Raw genomic sequence first — 16,575 nt, forward strand, 5'->3', positions numbered from 1 at the left:
CCCACAGGTGTAAAGTGCCATGCTCTTCTTATTTTTTTTTAAATTGTATTTCCAACACAGTTTTTCATTTTTTACTTTTTAGGACTACACCCCCAGCATATGGAAGTTCCCGGGCTAGGGGTTGAATCAGAGCTGTGGCTGCTGGGCCTGTGCCACAGCCACAGCAACTTGGGATCTGAGCTGTGTCTATGACCACAGCTCACAGCTATGCCAGATTCTTAACCCACTGAGCATGGCCAGGGATTGAACCCGTGTCCTCATGGACACTAGTCGATTTGTTTCTGCTGGGCCACAACGGAGAACTCTACCATGCTCTTCTTCATGGTCTTAGGGACTGCATTTTTGCTTACTGTGCGCCTCCCCAGCTATACCCCTCACCCCTACTGGCTTTAGATGGGAGGGGATGCAGAGGGCTCACTAATGGAAAGCCTGAAGGTGATGCATAACTGAGGGTCTGAACTATCCAGGGAGACTGGGACACAGGGGAGGCTTGGGGTCTGGTTGGCCAAGAGGCCAGAGTCCAGCCCCAGAGCTTGGACCAGGGAGAAAGTATAGGACCCACGTGGGCATAAGGAGATACAGGCAAGGATTGGCCGTGACTTGAGAGACCTGGTTCACCTGACTTGGAGCTCTTTCCAGAAGCAGGAAGATTAGAAGGGTGAGTTTGAAGCTCAGGGATGCCAGACACAGCTTAAAAAACAGGGAGTTCCCTGGTGGCACAGTGGGTTAAGGATCCAGTTTTGTCACTACAGCATCTCTGGTCACTGCTGTGGCGCAGGTTCAATTCCTGGCCTGGAACTTCCACGTGCCATGGATGTGGTCAAAACCCAACACACACACAAAAAACCCTCAGGCAGCCTACCCTGTTCTCAGGAGTGGGGAATTGGGCATTTCCTAATTCTGCTCAGTCTGTGCCCTCTGACCTCTCTTCTCACAGCAGCACACCCTTCTTGTGGCTTCTTTCTCCAGTTTTGTAGACCTGAACCTCTGCCTCAGGTTCTCTGAATGCCTGTCCTTTGTTCCTCCAGTTCTACCATGCCTGTGACCAGCCAGGCATTGTGGTTTTCTGCATCATGGATTACGATGTGCTGCAGTTCTGTGATTTCCTGGGCTCCTTAATGTCCGTGTGGGTCACTGTCATTGCCATGGCTCGTTTGCAGCCTGTGGTCAAGCAGGTCAGTCCAGAGTGGGCCCTGGGGGACAGACAACCACAGCCAAAGTCCTCTTGAATCCCCGCCCGACCTCTCCCGGGGGCATGGCCAAGTGCCTCCCCCGATCCTGGCCCATCCCCTCGGGTCCTCGTTCTCTAGGTGCTGTACTTGCTGGGGGCCATGCTGCTGTCCATGGCTCTGCAGCTTGACCGGCATGGACTCTGGAACCTGCTTGGACCCAGTCTCTTCGCCCTGGGGATCTTGGCTACAGCCTGGGTAAGGTTGGCAGGACTGGGGGGAGTGGAGGGCCTAGCAGGACCTGGGTGTCCGGTTCCTGGTTTAAGGTGGGCTTGACCCTGTTGTCCTCACTCTGCTGCCTGCAGCGCTCCACTCCAGTCTTGGCAGGAGCCTTCAGGTCATGACCATGCTCAGGGGGAGCCTGAGAGTGGGCAGCTCTGGCTTGGGTTCCAGGGCCTCATGTTCCTGAGCCCCACTTCTCTGCCTCCCCCAGACAGTCCGCAGCGTCCGCCGTCGGCACTGCTACCCACCCACATGGCGCCGCTGGCTCTTCTACCTGTGCCCGGGCAGCCTCATTGCGGGCAGTGCCGTCCTGCTATATGCTTTTGTGGAGACCCGAGACAACTACTTCTACATTCACAGCATTTGGCATATGCTCATTGCCGGCAGTGTGGGCTTCTTGCTGCCCCCGCGTGCCAAGACTGATCACCGGGTCCCATCTGGAGCCCGGGCCCGGGGCTGCGGTTACCAGCTGTGCATCAACGAGCAGGAGGAGCTGGGCCTTGTGGGCCCAGGAGGGGCCACGGTCAGCAGCATCTGTGCCAGCTGAGAGGGGCTTTGGGCTGGCCCCTGGGGGACTTAAACCCTTCCTAGGGGAGGAGAGCCCTTCCTGGAGGTCTTCCTGGGAGCATGGAGCCCTCCCAGGGGTAAGAGACAAGTGGTGTTTCTTGCGGACATGGAGTCTTTCTTAAGGACGTGGAACTCTTGCAAGGACCTGGCATACTTCCTGAGGGCCTGGAGTCCTGCTGCATCTTGAAGACTGGAGCCTGGGTGGGGCCACAGAGCCCCCTCAGGACCAAGCAGTCCCTCTCAGGGGTGTGGAGCCCTTTCCCAGGCATGTGGGGCCCCCTGAGAACATGGATTCCTTCCCAGGGAGATAAATGCCTCTCAGGACATGGCATCGTTCTTCAGGAAATGAAGTCCATCTTGGGGAAGCCGAGTCTTCAGATCTTCCTAGCAGCCAGCAGCTCTGGCCTTGGTATCTTCCCAGAGGCATCATTTGGGCTGTGCTGTGAGGGGATTGCAGGGCAGGCGAGGCTGGGCCTGGAGCTGGGGCGGCTGGGATCCTGAGACGATGCAGGAGGAGTCTGGTGTGTCTCCAATGAAGTATTTGCTGGTTCTGTGCTGCCATTTTTCCCTGGGGGCAAAGGTGTGGGGAGGGGAGGGAAAAAGGGACCCTGAGGACATTGGCAGGGGTGACAGAGCCCGGCTGCCTTGAGCTGCTGGAGCTACTGGCTGAGGCTTTTGGCCTGCCTGTCAGCCTGCAGCAGCCAGGAGTGGGAGTTGTGAGAATGTGTGTGTGTGTGTGTGTGTGTACGTGCTGAGATGATTTAAATTGATGAGACAGACCTCCCTTGTGGTGCCCATACCAAGCAGCGAAGGAAGCTGAAGACTCAGCAAATTGGACTACAAGGTACAAATCTCAGATGTGCGAGAAATATCTATCACAAGAGTATAACTTCTATTTTGAGTCCCCATTTGCCTGAGTGCCAAAACCATAATGTTTTTTGTCAATTTGGGATTTCTTCTTTTTCCACAAAGGTCACAGCTGAGTCCCGAAGGTCTTACATAACACAGAGACGTTGGGTGGGCGTTCTCTCTGGTCAACCAAGGTCCCTAGGATGCACCTCCCCTGAGGTTTGCATCATCCCATCTGGTCCCCAGTCAGAGGAGCAGGCAGACCATCCCAGAGCAGTTTCTTGCCCCCATCTGCAGAACCCTGTAGTCCGGAGGCTCTCCACCATTTCTGTGCCACCTGCAAAGGCCCATGAGACCTTGGCTACCAGACACACGTCAAGGCCATTTTTACCCTGAGGTCCTGCTCTGCGTTTTCACTTGACCAACAAGGTGAAGGGCATGATCAAATTGGTGTGTTGTTTTATTTTTTCAGATTGTTTTTTTTGTGTGTGTGTCTTTTTGTCTTTTCTAGGGCCACACCTGCAGCATATGGAGGTTCCCAGGCTAGGGGTCCAATTGGAGCTGTAGCTGCCGGCCTATGCCACAGACACAGCAATGCAGGATCCGAGCTTACAGCAACGGGGATTCCTGGAGGGAGAGGGCCAGCAAGAAGGCTGTGCTGGGCAGAGCAGCTGAACCAGGTCTGGGACCCTGGCTCCCCAAATGGGGGTCCTTTGTCATTTCCTGACTTGTTTCAGGACTTCCTGGAATACAGGACCATGGCCATCAGGTACTGCTGCTCCTTGCATGTGTCTGTCCACACAATCGGACAAAGACCCCTGACTGCTTGCAACTGCCTAGAGCAGGCTCCACAGCACAGGCTCCCCAGATGTGACATTGTGCGGGCTCCTGAGTGACAGTTCAGTTCAGTAACCCTCGCTAGGGAAACCTCTGGGAGCTGCAGAGATGAGCTGGACCTGGTTGAATCCTGCCCTCCAGGAGCGTACACTGTGGGGAAATATTATGAATGCCAAGCAGAATGGCATAGATGTGAGGAAAGGGTCCAACAAAGGGCTATGGGGCATAAAGGAAGGAGATCCCCTTCAAAGTGCACCAGGAAATGGAGTTCCTGTTGTGGCACAGTGGTTAACGAATCCGACTAGGAACCATGAGGTTGCGGGTTTGATCCCTGGCCTTGCTCAGTGGGTTAAGGATCTGGCATTGCTGTGAGCTGTGGTATAAGTCGCAGACGTGGCTCGAATCCCACGTTGCTGTGGCTCTGGTGTAGGCCAGTGGCTACAGCTCCGATTAAACCCCTAGCCTGGGAACCTCCATATGCTGCGGGAGTGGCTCAAGAAAAGGCAAAAAGACAAAAAAAAAAAAAAAAAAATGCACAAGGAAAGGATATGTGGGAGATTCGGTGTCTAGCTGGCTCTGAAAATAGTTCCAGGTCTCACAGAGGCCACCACGAGCAGGACACGGAGGTTCGGGCAGATACTGTAGTGAGGAGGGGATGGCTGTGTGAAGGGGTTAGTGGACCGTCCAGCCGAAGAAGCCGCTGAGGACTCAGCTGAAGAATTTGGGCCTCATGCTGTGGTAATAGGGAAACGTCACAAGTTCTTGATTGAACTTGTGATGAGTCAGCCAGAGTTTGACCAAAGTAGCAGGACCACTGTGAGTGGCTTAAGGGGTTTGAATAGAGAATAAAGCTATAGATTGTGGGAACAGTTGGTTCTCCTGGGCAAAGCTGTGCCTCTGCACTTGGTGTTGAACCAATGGTTGAGTTGGCTGGCGTGTAGGGGGAGGTAGGGACAGACCAGCACCCAGAAGACAAACTGGAACCTATGTCTGGCCCTCACTGCCTTCAGCTTCAGTGACACTGGTGGCCTGCAGGAGGAGCTGGCACTCTGCCTTGGAGCTGGAGCTGCACCTGACACAGGACGCAGAGCAGCTGGAGTTGGCCGCTGCGCTAACAGCAGGTAAGGCCCTGTTCTCCTCCCGCTTAGCGATGCAGCTTTGCCCCTGCCTTCTGATCTCATGCAGATTTCCCTCCTGGTCAAATCTAATCCAGAAAGGAAGAAAATTCCGGGAGGCGTGGTTCTGACCTGGTTAGCTTGACCCAAACCAAAACCACCACATGGGAGCCAACCAGCGCTTTCCTGCCATGATTAACCTGGCAGCAGCCAGTGAAGTCTCTAGAAAATTTTAGGAGCCCCTGAGCTGACTATAGAATGGTGTGGCCAATGCAGAGCAGATCCCCCAGCCAACCTGCAATGGACTCGCAGCATGGGCAAGAAAAAAACCTTTGTGGTTTTAAACCCCTGAAATTCTGTAGTCACGACCGCGGGATAACCTAGCCTGTCCTGCCCAACAGAGTTAGAGAGCGGCAGGAAAAGTGGGACATTTTCCTGGAGAGCAGATCTCCCCTCAAAAGAGCTATGGTGGCAGCCTTCACCTCTGCATTCCTCAGGCTGTAGATGATGGGGTTCAGTGAGGGTGTCACGAGTCCATAGAACAGTGCGAGAATCTTATCCATGGTGGGATCCTTGGACCTGGACTTGAAATACATGAAACAGATAGTCCCATAGAAAACCACCACCACCGTGAGGTGGGCAGAGCAGGTGGAGAAGGCTTTGCGCCGGCCGGCAGCAGAGGGCACCTGAAGGATGGCAGCAAGGATGAAAACGTAGGACAGGCAGATGAGCAGCAGCGGGGCCAGGGTCAGGACAGTGGTGGTCAGTGTTAGCAGTGCATTGAGAGAGATGTCCTCACAGGCTAGTTTCAGCACTGCCAAGATCTCACAAAAGAAGTGGTTGATGACATTGTGGCCACAGAAGGGGAGGCTCCAGGTGACAATGGAATGCAGCAGAGAGTTGGCAAAGCCGGTCCCCCAGCTCAGCGCCGCCATCCACGCACACGTCTGCCTGCTCATGAGCGCTGAGTACCGAAGCGGCTGGCAGATGGCCACATATCGGTCACACGCCATCACGGCCAGGAGCAGGCACTCCGTGGAGCCCAGTGCCAGGGTCAGGTACATCTGCAAAGCGCAGCCAGGGAAGGAGATGGTGCTTTGGGTTTTCAGGAAGTTGACCAGCATGAGGGGCACGAAGGAGGATGTGCCACAGAGGTCCATGAGGGAGAGGTTGCTGAGAAAGAAGTACATGGGGCTGTGCAGGCGGGGGTCCAGCAGGTTCAGCCCAAAGAGGAGGGTGTTCCCCAGCACATTGATGGAGTAGATGCCCAGGCAGAGCACAAACAGGACCAGCTCTAGGTTGTGGTGCTCGTGTAGCCCCAGCAGGACGTACTCCGCCACCGCCGTCTGGTTTGCCTGACCCATCTCATTCTCCCTCCTCTCCCAGCTGGACCACAGGGGTGTTGGAAAGGGCACTGGCTAGTCTGGGAGCCAAGCAACCTAGATGTGTGACCTGGGGCAGGCCAGCCCTGCGTCTGGAATTTAGTCTCAGCATCAGTGTAACAAGCGAGTGGACTTCAAGGCTGCAAGATGCCCTCTCAGCTCTGCAGTTTTGTTGTCACTTGGGGGAAGTGGGGCCCATTCTAATCCCCAAGGCTCTTCTCTCTTCTCCTCACAGTGGGCTCAGGGGAGATACTAGTGTAGGATTCATGGTTTACATGCTCTTTTAGAATCTAAAGCATTCTTGGCTGTTAAGAGGAAGCATCTTCTCTAGGTTATGACTTCACATGGCTGACTTATACCCATAGTATTTCAGATTCATTCACTCACTGAATGTTCCTTGACTGCCTACTCTGTTCTAGGTGTTGTTTAGGTGCTGGGGCTACAGCAGTAATACATGTAAGTGGACAAAAAGATGCCATGCCTGTCACTCATGCTGCCCCCTTTCCTTGAATTAGGTGAGATGAGCTCTGGAAGGTGGATGGCTGATGAATGATGCTCACCTCATGTTTCTTTGGGTGTACGTGTTGACCATTTCCACTCCATTGGATGTGTACGTCTGATTCCTGGTTATCTCTCCTTAGGGAATCACAGACCGTCCATTGGTTTTTAAAAGAACGTACAAAAACATACATATCCCAATAGAGCCACTGATCATAGCATTTAACCCTAGTCGTGAAAGCCAAGTGACTCACTTCTTGGCTTCCATACTGCTCTCGAGGACACACGATGTTGGCAATAACATCACACAAGGAGAGAAAGCTAGGTTCTAATCTGGCTGAGGTACTTCTGGTCACTGACTAGCTTTATAAAGACAGGGTGGGAAGGGGCTGCTGTCTTCACCCAAGTTACTTTCATTGCTCTTTGAGCTGGTCTCAGCCTCCTTGGGAAATGCCTGTGTCAGGTGGGAGGCAGGGGTCAAGTGTTAGGTGGGAAAGCTGTTTTCTGGTCCAGGTGATCCCTGGTCTGAGGGAGAAATAGGAGCTGAGGGTGAACTTTAACCTTTTAGAAGATAGAATTACCCCCTTCCTCGGTCCCTTCACTCCTGGATTGACTGTGAGTCCAGTGTCCTGTGACAACATTGGAGTCCTATCCATCCTTCAGGACCGGTGGATCTTTCCTCTTCATTCCTCCTACTTAATTGCATCTATCATTTGTAGGGGCTGATGGGTTCACCCTCTCCTGAATAAACCATGTCTTGTCCCAGCTACGTCTTTGCCTAAGAAGTTCCCTCTTGTAGACAAGTCCTCCCTCTCTTCCCCCGGGGTGGGGGCATCTCTGCTTCCTCTTCAGAGCCCAGCTCCATCTCTCCTCCTGCTTCTCCCTCCTGCCCCTGCAGAGTTACCTGCTCCCTCCTTGTGCCCCCACAGCCCTTGGCTATCCTCCCTCTTCTTGTGCTGTGCACCTGTCTCATCTACTGCAGGACTCTGTCTCATTCCTTCAGGTGCTGCCAAGGGCAGTGGCTCCAGATATTCAATGCCCGATTCAAACAACCCAGCCTTGCACCCCAGCTTCTGCACTAACTAGCTGTGTGATACCAAATCACCCGGCTCCGAGATTCCATTTTCTTCTGAAAAAAGGGGATGCTGTGTGGCTCAGATGAGAAACACACAGAAAAGTGCTGGTGAGCCACTCGGCACCAAGGCTCCAGATCAAAGACTGTGTCCTCAGTCACAGCTACCTGCTGGCTCTGTGCTCGCCACCTCCTGGACCAGAGCTCCAGCATCTTCACGACCCCTCCCTCCCCAGGGCCTGTGCTGGTTTTCCCTCCTCCAGCCTGAAACAGGGTGATTATTAAGAGAGTGTCTGGAACATACAGGAGTAGGTGATTAACCTGGGTCAGCAACCAACCCTAAATCTTATCCGCATAAACATTTGAAGGTAGCTATTCTCTTGCTGAAGTTTGGTTAAACAAAAAGAATTGCCGAGTGTGATGGGTCAGCCACTCGGTCACTCAGCAGATTGTTACTGAGCACGTACTGTGTGCTGGGTGCTGGGAATCTAGCAGAGGCAGACGCAGCTTCTGTCTAGCAGAATCGATACTCATTTGTTGCTCTCTTGGTGACCTTGGACACGTCCCTTCCTCTCTCTGGGCTTTAGAAACTTCTGAGAGTCCCTTTGAGTCTGGGATGTAAAGACCAAATAAGACTCGAGGTCTGGAAAGAAGTTAAAAGGAAGCATCTTTTCTAGGATATTACTTCCTATGGCTGGATTAAGCCCACAGCTTAGTTTCAGGTTCAGTTATAAGAGCTTGGTCTTTGTCGGGTGTGTTGCTACAAAAAGCCCTGTTGGAGTTCCCACTTTGGCTCCATAACAAACCTGGCTAGTATCCCCAAGGTTGTGGGCTTGATCCCTGGCCTCTTTCAGTGGGTTAAGGATCCAGTATTGCCATGAGCTGTGGTGTAGGTCCCAGATGTGGCTCAGATCTGGTGTGGCTCTGGCTGTGGCTGGGACTGTGGCTGGCAGCTGCAGCTCCAATTCTATCCCTAGCTTGGGAACTTTCATATGCTGCAAGTGCAGCCCTAAGAAGACAAAAAAAAAAAAAAAAAAAAAAAAAAAGCAAAACCCTGTTAAACTCAAATCCTGACATTGGGCACAGGTGTGGGGGTGTTTTCAGGCAGGTAAAATGTGGGAACCCACCTGACTCTGCATTTCTCTTCCCCACCCTTGTCTCCAACAAAAAGCCCGAATGGGAATGGCAGAGGCACATGATAGCTTTTGTGATCAGGCCCTGGCCTGCCACCGCCCCCCCCGCCCCCGCCCCTGCCTCACTCCTGTACATCCCTGCCCACATGCCTGCTGCAGCCTCCCTGAGTGAACTGATGAACAGACCCCTCAGGCTCCTGTCTTGTCCTTCTCGTGTCCCTTCCTCAGGCTGGAGCAGCCTTTCTCTTCCACTCACCCTCCCAGGCTCAGCTCACACACACCTCTGTGCGGCCTTCTCAGATACCTCTACAGACATGTACATCCTGACAATGGGATGCTCACACCGCCGTTAGCACCCTTAGTGTGTTGTGTGCACTTCTCTCTCAAAACAGCTAGTGGTTCTGTCAGCCTCAGCTTCCTTACCTTTAACGTGGAGATAAGAATGGTATTTCCTTGTGGGGTTATTTTGAGGATCCAATGAAAGCACAGAGCTTGGAATGTGGTTAAGGGTTTGGTAAGTGGTAGCTGATGTTCTTCCTACCATTACGTTCCCTTCCCCAAGCAGATATTCTGTTTTTTGTATGTTTAAAAAAGACTTCAGGAAGTCCCCGTCGTGGCTCAGCAGAAACGAATCCAGCCAGCATCCATGAGCTTGCAGGTTTTATCCCTGGCCTCTCTCAGTGGGTTAAGGACCATGCATTGCCAGAGCTGTGGTGTAGGTCACAGACGCGGCTCGGATCCCCCTCTGCTGTGGCTGTGGTATAGGCTGGCAACTACAGTTCTGATTCGACCCCTAGCCTGGGAACCTCCATATGCCCCAGATGCGGCCCTAAAAAGCAAAAAATAAAAAATAAAAAGAAAAGATTTCATGAGAAAAGTCAATGTACTGGATGGGTTCTCCTTACCTCCTACCTACTGGGCCAGTGGCATTAGTGCAGGCAGGTGGCTGGAGCGACTGCCAGGTGAGATGACCCGAGGCTTGGGAGAGTAAGTGACCTTGAGAGCAAGGAAGTGAGTTCCTCACCAGAAGATACTCTGTGCTGGGCTGGGCCAGGGCCGAGGCCCCCAGGGCCAGTCTCTCGGTCCCTTGGCATTTAGCTCACATGTTCCTTGCCCTCGGGGACCTCGCAGTCCCTGCCCAATTTAAAGTTCAAACTCTGCAACTACACGCATTTGCAGATATGGCAGCTAAGGGGCTTTAGAGATCCCAGGTTCCTTGTGTTGTCCCAGGAGGGCCCTGGCTGGGTGAGGTGGGCCCAGGAGGGACTCTGGACAGAGGATCTGAAGACTGGGTCTCATGGCAGCCCTGCCCCTTGACCCCCTGCCCTAAGCCTCAGCGTCCTGGGCTGTGATATGAGTCTCCTTCCAGGAGTGCTATGGGGACCAGCGCCCATGAAAGGTTAAGGAAAATGAATTGTTATTTAAAAATAACGTTATTCGTAAAGTCCAGGGTGAGACCCCTGAGCACTTGTGTGGGACCATGAAGTCAGCGGCTGAGCCAAGTGCATGAGTTTCTACAGGTTCCCCTTGCCATTTCCCTTCCCATGTCCTTCTCTTTCCTTCCCAATAAAGAACGACGCCTTGACACAGTTTGGAGACCAAAAAACAGCCTGAAATAAATTGGTAGCAGATGCAAATTTTCCCATTAGACCATGATTTGTGTTTTGTTTTTTTGTTTTTTTTTTTTGCTTTTTAGGGCTGCCCCCACAGCATATGGAGGTACCCAGGCTAGTGGTTGAATTGGAGCTGTAGCCACTGGTCTACCCCACAGCCACAGCAATGTACTATCTGAGCCACTTCTGTGAACTACACCACAGCTCATGGCAATGCTGGGTCCTTAACCCACTGAGCGAGGCCAGGGATCGAACCCACATCCTCATGGATACTAGTTGGATTCATTTCCACTGCACCATGATTTGTCTCTTAGAATTTTATTGTTGTTGTTAAGAACACAGGTCAAAGTAAAATATTGTCACCATGTATCTTCCAGTTGCTCAGGAATGGACCCCTCTTGCTGCCCCATGGATGCCCAGGTCAGTGCTTTAAACAAGCTCAGCACCCCCTACCCCCACCCCTCCAACCTGCTTCTCTCGTCTTGCCCATCTAGTGTCTCTCAGGTCGGAGTGCCATTCACCCACATATGCCAGAATCCTGGGCATCAACCACTGCCCCTCTCTCCTTCAGTCACCTCTGCAGTCAGCTGATTGTCCCCAACGTTTCCCAGCTTCTGCCTCCCCGCCTGACAGTCCAGCGAGTTCAGGCCTCATCAGTGCCTGTGTTATGGCAACAGTTCCCTCACTTGCTGCTGTCAGGCTAAGCTGTCTCATCTGTGCTCTGCTCTGGAGCCAGGTGACCTTCCATTTCTCACAAATAATAACAACATTTTTAAATTTCAAAGCCACATTCATTTTAGAGCTATTGGACAATATTGGAAAGAATAATGAAGAAAACAATATTTATCTGTAACCTCAGCTCCCAGAGGAAAGACCTGTTAGTTACTATTTTGTCATAGTTTTCCAGAATCGTCTAAATACATGCTTATTCATAGATTCACAAGAAAAACACCTTTAAAGATTGGGATTATACTGAATACAAACTTATATTCTGCCTTTTTCTATTAATTACAGTATGAGTATTTCCCATAATCAAATATTCTTCAAAAAATAAGATGTCTAATGACTGTGTCACAGTCTGTCCCTGGGCTCCACCAGAATTTATTTAAAAATTTTTCTATGGTTGGACATTAAGATTCTTAGAATTTTTTCATTACCATAAGTAATGTCATGATTCATATACGTGTATGTTCATAAATCTTTGACTGCCCCTCTAATAATTTTCTTAGATTGATTCCTAGAAGTCAAGGTTTGGGTCAAAATGTCTGATGTTTTAAAGTCTCTTGATTCATGCCTGTATCTTACTTTGCAGTAAGTCCAAATTCATTCATTCCTAGCCTCACCAGCAGTATATGACATTCCCTACCTCACTGCACCATAGTTAACAACAGATGTTTTTTGTTTGTTTGTTTTTTTTGTCTTTTTGCCATTTCTTGGGCCACTCCAGCGGTATATGGAGGTTTCCAGGCTATGGGTCGAATTGGAGCTGTAGCTGCAGGCTGATGCCAGAGCCATAACAACGTGGGATCTGAGCCACATCTGCGACTTACACCACAGCTCACAGCAACGCCGGATCCTTAAGCCACTGAGCAAGGCCAGGGATCGAACCCGCAACCTCATGGTTCCTAGTCAGATTCGTTAACCACTGAGCCACGACGGGAGCTCTAACAACAGACATTTAAAAAAATTCTTCTCCAATTTCATGGTGAAGAATGGTATCTAACTGGTGACCTTTCTAAAAGTGTTATTGTAAACCCCCAATCCTCACAGGCTAAAACCCAAACTCCTGTCTTAGCAGCAGAGGCCCAGCAGCAGAATGTCTTAGCAGCATTCACCCTGGCTTGGTCAGGCCATGGGCTGCAACTGGGCTCTGTTCCAACCAACAGAGGAAGCAGAAAGAGGGACTGAGGGAAACCGAGGGCTCAAGCCAGGGCTTCCTTAGAGCCAGGGGACAGGCCAGTTCTCCCATCACAGGGGCGGTGCCACTGAGGCCAGAGGGGGCCGGGAAGGGAGCTGCTCTCCGAGTCCAAGTCCATTTCTACCGCATGTTCACGGAGCTTTCATAGAGGAAATCTGGGAAGGGGTTGCTGTGGGAGGGCCCTAGGGGGTACAGGGAGGAAGGGTAGAGTCTCCCCAAACCGGGTGAGGCCTGGATGCCAGGCAGGAAGGCACCAGAAGCTGCTGCTGCTGCTGTTAAAGGGACACAGGAATCCAGGCCCCTGGGCTGCTCAGGGTCATTGGTACCCTGGTGGCTGGGTGGGTCTGGAAATCTTGGATGTTAAGGCTCATCACTGCCTCTGCTGTCACCTCCCAAGTCACTAGGCCATGCCTGTCATCTGTGAACTTCATCTCAGCCCTGCTCAGATTGGGAAGGACCCCTGACTCTGCCATTGTTTCCCCTACATTGATGTGTTTTCTATTTTTTAAAGAAAACTATGTGGGCCTGGGATTGGGCAGGGCTGGACCTTGGAGCAGAGTGGAATCCGACACAACCTGCTCTTACAATAACACTGAAAGTAAAGCAGGAGCTCAGTGAGCAGTGCAGTATGGGAAGGCTTCCTGGTAGAGGTGGCATTCAAGATGGACCTTGAGTTCCCTTCAGGGCTCAGAGGTCAATGAACCGGACAAGTATCCATGAGGATGTGGGTTCTATCCCTGACCTCGCTCAGTGGGTTAAGGATCCAGTGTTGCCAGGAGCTGGTATAGGTTGCAGACGAGGCTCAGATCCTGAGTTGCTGTGGTGTGGGCAGCTGTGGTGTAGGCCAGCAGCTGCAGCTTCAATTAGACCCCTAGCCTGGGAATCTCCATATGCCATCCATGGGTGTGGCTCTAAAAAAACAAAACAAAAACAAAAACAAAAACAAACCCCCCCCCACACACACAAAAAAGGACTTCCCATTATGGCTCAGCAGAAACGACTAGGAACCATGAGGTTGCTGGTTCAATCCCTGGCCTTGCTCAGTGGTTTAAGGATCCAGCATCACCACAAGCTGTGATGTAGGTCACAGACGCAGCTTGGATCTGGCGTTGCTGTGTCTCTGGTGTAGGCCAGCAGCTGTAGCTCCTATTTAACCCCTGGCCTGAGAACCTCCATATGCCACAGGTGTGGCCCTAAAAAACACACACACAGAAAAGATGAAACTTGAGATTATGGGGGAGGGATTAATTAGGAGTTTGGGTTTAACAGTTACATACTACTATATCTAAATAGAAACACAAGGAGGACCTACTGTATAGCACAGGGACATTATATATATATATATTTTTTTTAGAAGTTCAGGTAGTCCTTCTAACACATGGAGCTGTGTGCTGGGTGGGGGCTGCTTTACAGGGAGAAACAAGAAGGGCCCAGAGCTGGGCCATGCTGGGCAATACCGAGGCTTGTGTCACTGAAACGTAGCTTCTGTACACCGGCACTGAATTGAATCACGGAGACAGAAGTTTGGGTGGAGTAGAAAAGAGTAGCTTAATTGCTTTGCCAGGCAAAGGGGGCCACGGCAGACTAGTGTCCTCAAAACTGTGTCCCACCCTGGAGGGGAGAGTGACGAGTCATAGTGTTCAAGGAATGGGGCATGGTCAGCTCGTGGACATTCTTCTGATTGGTTGGTGATGAGGTAATTGGGAGCCAGCACGATCAACCCTCTGGTTCCAACTGGTCTGGGGTCTATATGCTTGTGGGCAGCATCCAGTTAGCTTCTTCCACCAGGTGGGGGTTTCAGTAGCTGCAAAACAGCTTAAAAGACAAAGCTCAGAATATTATCTATAGTCTCAGAGGAGAACTACGAGTCCTTGACTTCGCTGAACAGCTAAACTATTATTTTGTCTTGCTTGACTGATTTTGTCTTTCTTGATTTTTTCCATTCCTGACTAAATGAATTCTCTCTCTTTCTCTCATTTATTTATTGATTGATTGATTTTATTTTTTTGGTCTTTTTAGGACTGCACCTATGGCATATGGAATTTCCCAGGCTAGGGGTCTAATTGGAGCGGCAACCTCTGTCTTACACCACAGGCACAGCAATGTGGAATCCGAGCCGCCTTACCGACCTACACCACAGCTCATGTCAACTCCAGATCGCTAACCCACTGATCAAGGCCAGGGATCAAGCCTGCAACCTCATGGTTATTAGCTGTGTTTGTTACTGCTGAGCCATTAGGGGAACTCCTAAATTTATTCTTTGACTAAAATTTTTCTGCAGACGAAGGGCAGACGGAGGACATGTGTGGAAGTCAATCATGGGAAGGGGCTGTAGAGGCCTGCTCGCTTACACTCACCCTAGGCTGGTGTGTGTGGCTGACAGGAGGGGGCTATGGGGCAGAGGGCAGGGAGGGCAGTAGACAGGGCCAGCAGATCCAGCCTGGGGGGAACTTGATTGCCCCACTGAAGACCTTACACTTCACCCTGAGAGCTCTGGGGAGCCACTGAGGGGTGTCAGTCAGGAGCGTGGCAGGATCACCTGCACTTTTCAACGAGAGCCCCTCGGATCCCCCTTGGGGGATAGAATGGGGGGAACGAGAGTGAAATCGTGAGTCCAGGTGCTGGTGTGAAGATGCAGGGAGTGAGGCTGGGAGCTGGCCTAGGGCACTGGCGGGGAAGGAGCAGAGGCGATTGATTGCGAGCTCTTCTGTGGCGGGATCAGGGGGACTTGGTGCTGCCTTTCTGGGATGAAGATTCCAGACTCACAGCCCCTGTCCTCACTGTCGGCAGATGAAGGTCTCACCTGCTAACTTGCGGAGCCATGGCCGCACTCACCGGGAGGTCCATGTCCCACCCCACACCTTCCTGGCGGCCTCCTTCACCTCCTTGTTCCTCAGGCTGTAGATGATGGGGTTCAGCATGGGCGTGACCACCGCGTAGAGGACCGTGAAGACCTTGTCCGAGACATGGACGTCCTTGCTCTTGGGTTTTAAGTACATCAAGATGAAAGTGCCATAGAAAAGCAGCACCACGGCCAGGTGGGCCGAGCAGGTGGAGAAGGCCTTTTTGCGCCCAGCAGCCGAGGGCACCCTCAGGATGGTGGCCAGGATAAGCATGTAGGACAGACAGATGAATGCCAGGGGCACAGGCAGCAGCAGGATGGCATCCACCAGCAGGAAGCCCTCGTTGACTGATGTGTCACTGCACGCCAGCTTCAGCACTGCCAGGATCTCGCAGCTGAAGTGACTGACCACGTGGTGGCCACAGAAGGGCAGCCTCATGGTGATGATTGTCTCAGCCACTGACTTCAAGAGACAGAGGACCCAGGCGGCCCCTGCCAGCAGCAAGCAGAGCCGGTGGCTCATAAGCACGGGGTACCTGAGTGGCTGGCAGATGGCCAGGTAGCGATCGTAGGCCATGACGGCGAGCAGCACACACTCCGTGGAGCCCGTGGAGAGGCCCAGACACATCTGGATGGCGCAGCCGATGAAGGAGATGGTCTTCTGGACCGACAGGAGGTGGACGAGCATCAGGGGCACAAAGGAGGATGTGAAGCAGATGTCCAGGATGGAGAGGTTGCCCAGGAAGAAGTACATGGGTGTGTGCAGGTGAGCATCCAGCACGCTCACCGCCACGATGGCCGCGTTCCCCAGCAGGGTCACCAGGTACATGGCTGAGCACAGAGGGAAGAGCAGGTGCTCCAGGGCTGGGTATCCAGAAAACCCTTTCAGAAAGAACGCGGAGACCTCGGTCCAATTGGCCAGCTCCATTCTGAAGGGCTCTGGAGGGATGCCCAGCTGGGATGCAGGGGAGGAGGGGGCAGGGTGGCAGGGGGCACCCGCAGAGTCTCTCTTGGGCCAAAGCCTATTATGTTAGGGTCTTTTCCAGCTCTGAGAGACGCCCTCTCCGCAGCTTTGGGCAATCCCCATCCTTCTAGGCTGTGATCTGTCCATGTGAGGCAGGAGGATTCATTTGGATCAGAAGGTCCCTAGGAGAGTGTAAAGGACATGTTAGTGGGTGATGTGAAACATCAACTTGAGACAACCCTGGGTTAGTCAATGGTGAATGCTTTCCTGCAGGACTTCTCAGAGCCTTGAACACACCGCCATGATTTGGGATGTTCTGAAAGCTGGGTGGAGC

At 52.1% G+C, this 16,575-nt stretch overlaps 3 protein-coding genes across 15 annotated transcripts in view; 1 reads left to right on the top strand and 2 right to left on the bottom strand.

Annotated features, from left to right (window-relative positions):
• TMEM8B (transmembrane protein 8B) overlaps nt 1-2,569 on the top strand; it is a 33,276-nt gene extending 30,707 nt beyond the window's left edge. For 8 of the 13 annotated variants that reach the window (XM_021065841.2, XM_005660231.4, XM_084988862.1 and 5 more), the window contains 3 exons: nt 1,029-1,175; nt 1,311-1,427; nt 1,663-2,569. In XM_021065841.2, coding sequence (XP_020921500.1) covers nt 1,029-1,175; nt 1,311-1,427; nt 1,663-1,998 — 600 coding nt within the window. In that variant the 3' untranslated portion in view covers nt 1,999-2,569. The remainder of the gene's footprint in view (nt 1-1,028; nt 1,176-1,310; nt 1,428-1,662) is intronic. The other 5 variants (XM_084988832.1, XM_005660230.4, XM_084988828.1 and 2 more) reach the window with 1 other exon arrangement.
• A 2,197-nt stretch (nt 2,570-4,766) lies between these two features.
• LOC100152003 (olfactory receptor 2S2-like) lies at nt 4,767-8,812 on the bottom strand. Its single transcript, XM_021065911.2, has one exon. The coding sequence runs from the start codon at nt 6,181-6,183 to the stop codon at nt 5,200-5,202; it is 984 nt and encodes a 327-aa protein (XP_020921570.1). The 5' UTR covers nt 6,184-8,812; the 3' UTR covers nt 4,767-5,199.
• Nucleotides 8,813-15,162: 6,350 nt separating this feature from the next.
• Nucleotides 15,163-16,205, bottom strand: LOC100157239 (olfactory receptor 13J1-like). Its single transcript, XM_005660233.4, has one exon. It carries the CDS (start codon nt 16,203-16,205, stop codon nt 15,267-15,269), a length of 939 nt encoding a protein of 312 aa, XP_005660290.1. The 3' UTR covers nt 15,163-15,266.
• Nucleotides 16,206-16,575: the final 370 nt, after the last annotated feature.

Source organism: Sus scrofa, chromosome 1 (assembly GCF_054392235.1).
Source record: "Sus scrofa isolate SSC_HxYL_T2T_F1_AM1 chromosome 1, Sscrofa_HxYL_maternal_Yorkshire_Landrace_v2.0, whole genome shotgun sequence".
NCBI lineage: Eukaryota > Metazoa > Chordata > Mammalia > Artiodactyla > Suidae > Sus > Sus scrofa.

What these genes read in the sequence shown, in the direction of transcription:
- LOC100152003 (XM_021065911.2), bottom strand. Translation starts at nt 6,183, where the DNA reads ATGGGTCAGGCAAACCAGACGGCGGTGGCGGAGTACGTCCTGCTGGGG.
- LOC100157239 (XM_005660233.4), bottom strand. Translation starts at nt 16,205, where the DNA reads ATGGAGCTGGCCAATTGGACCGAGGTCTCCGCGTTCTTTCTGAAAGGG.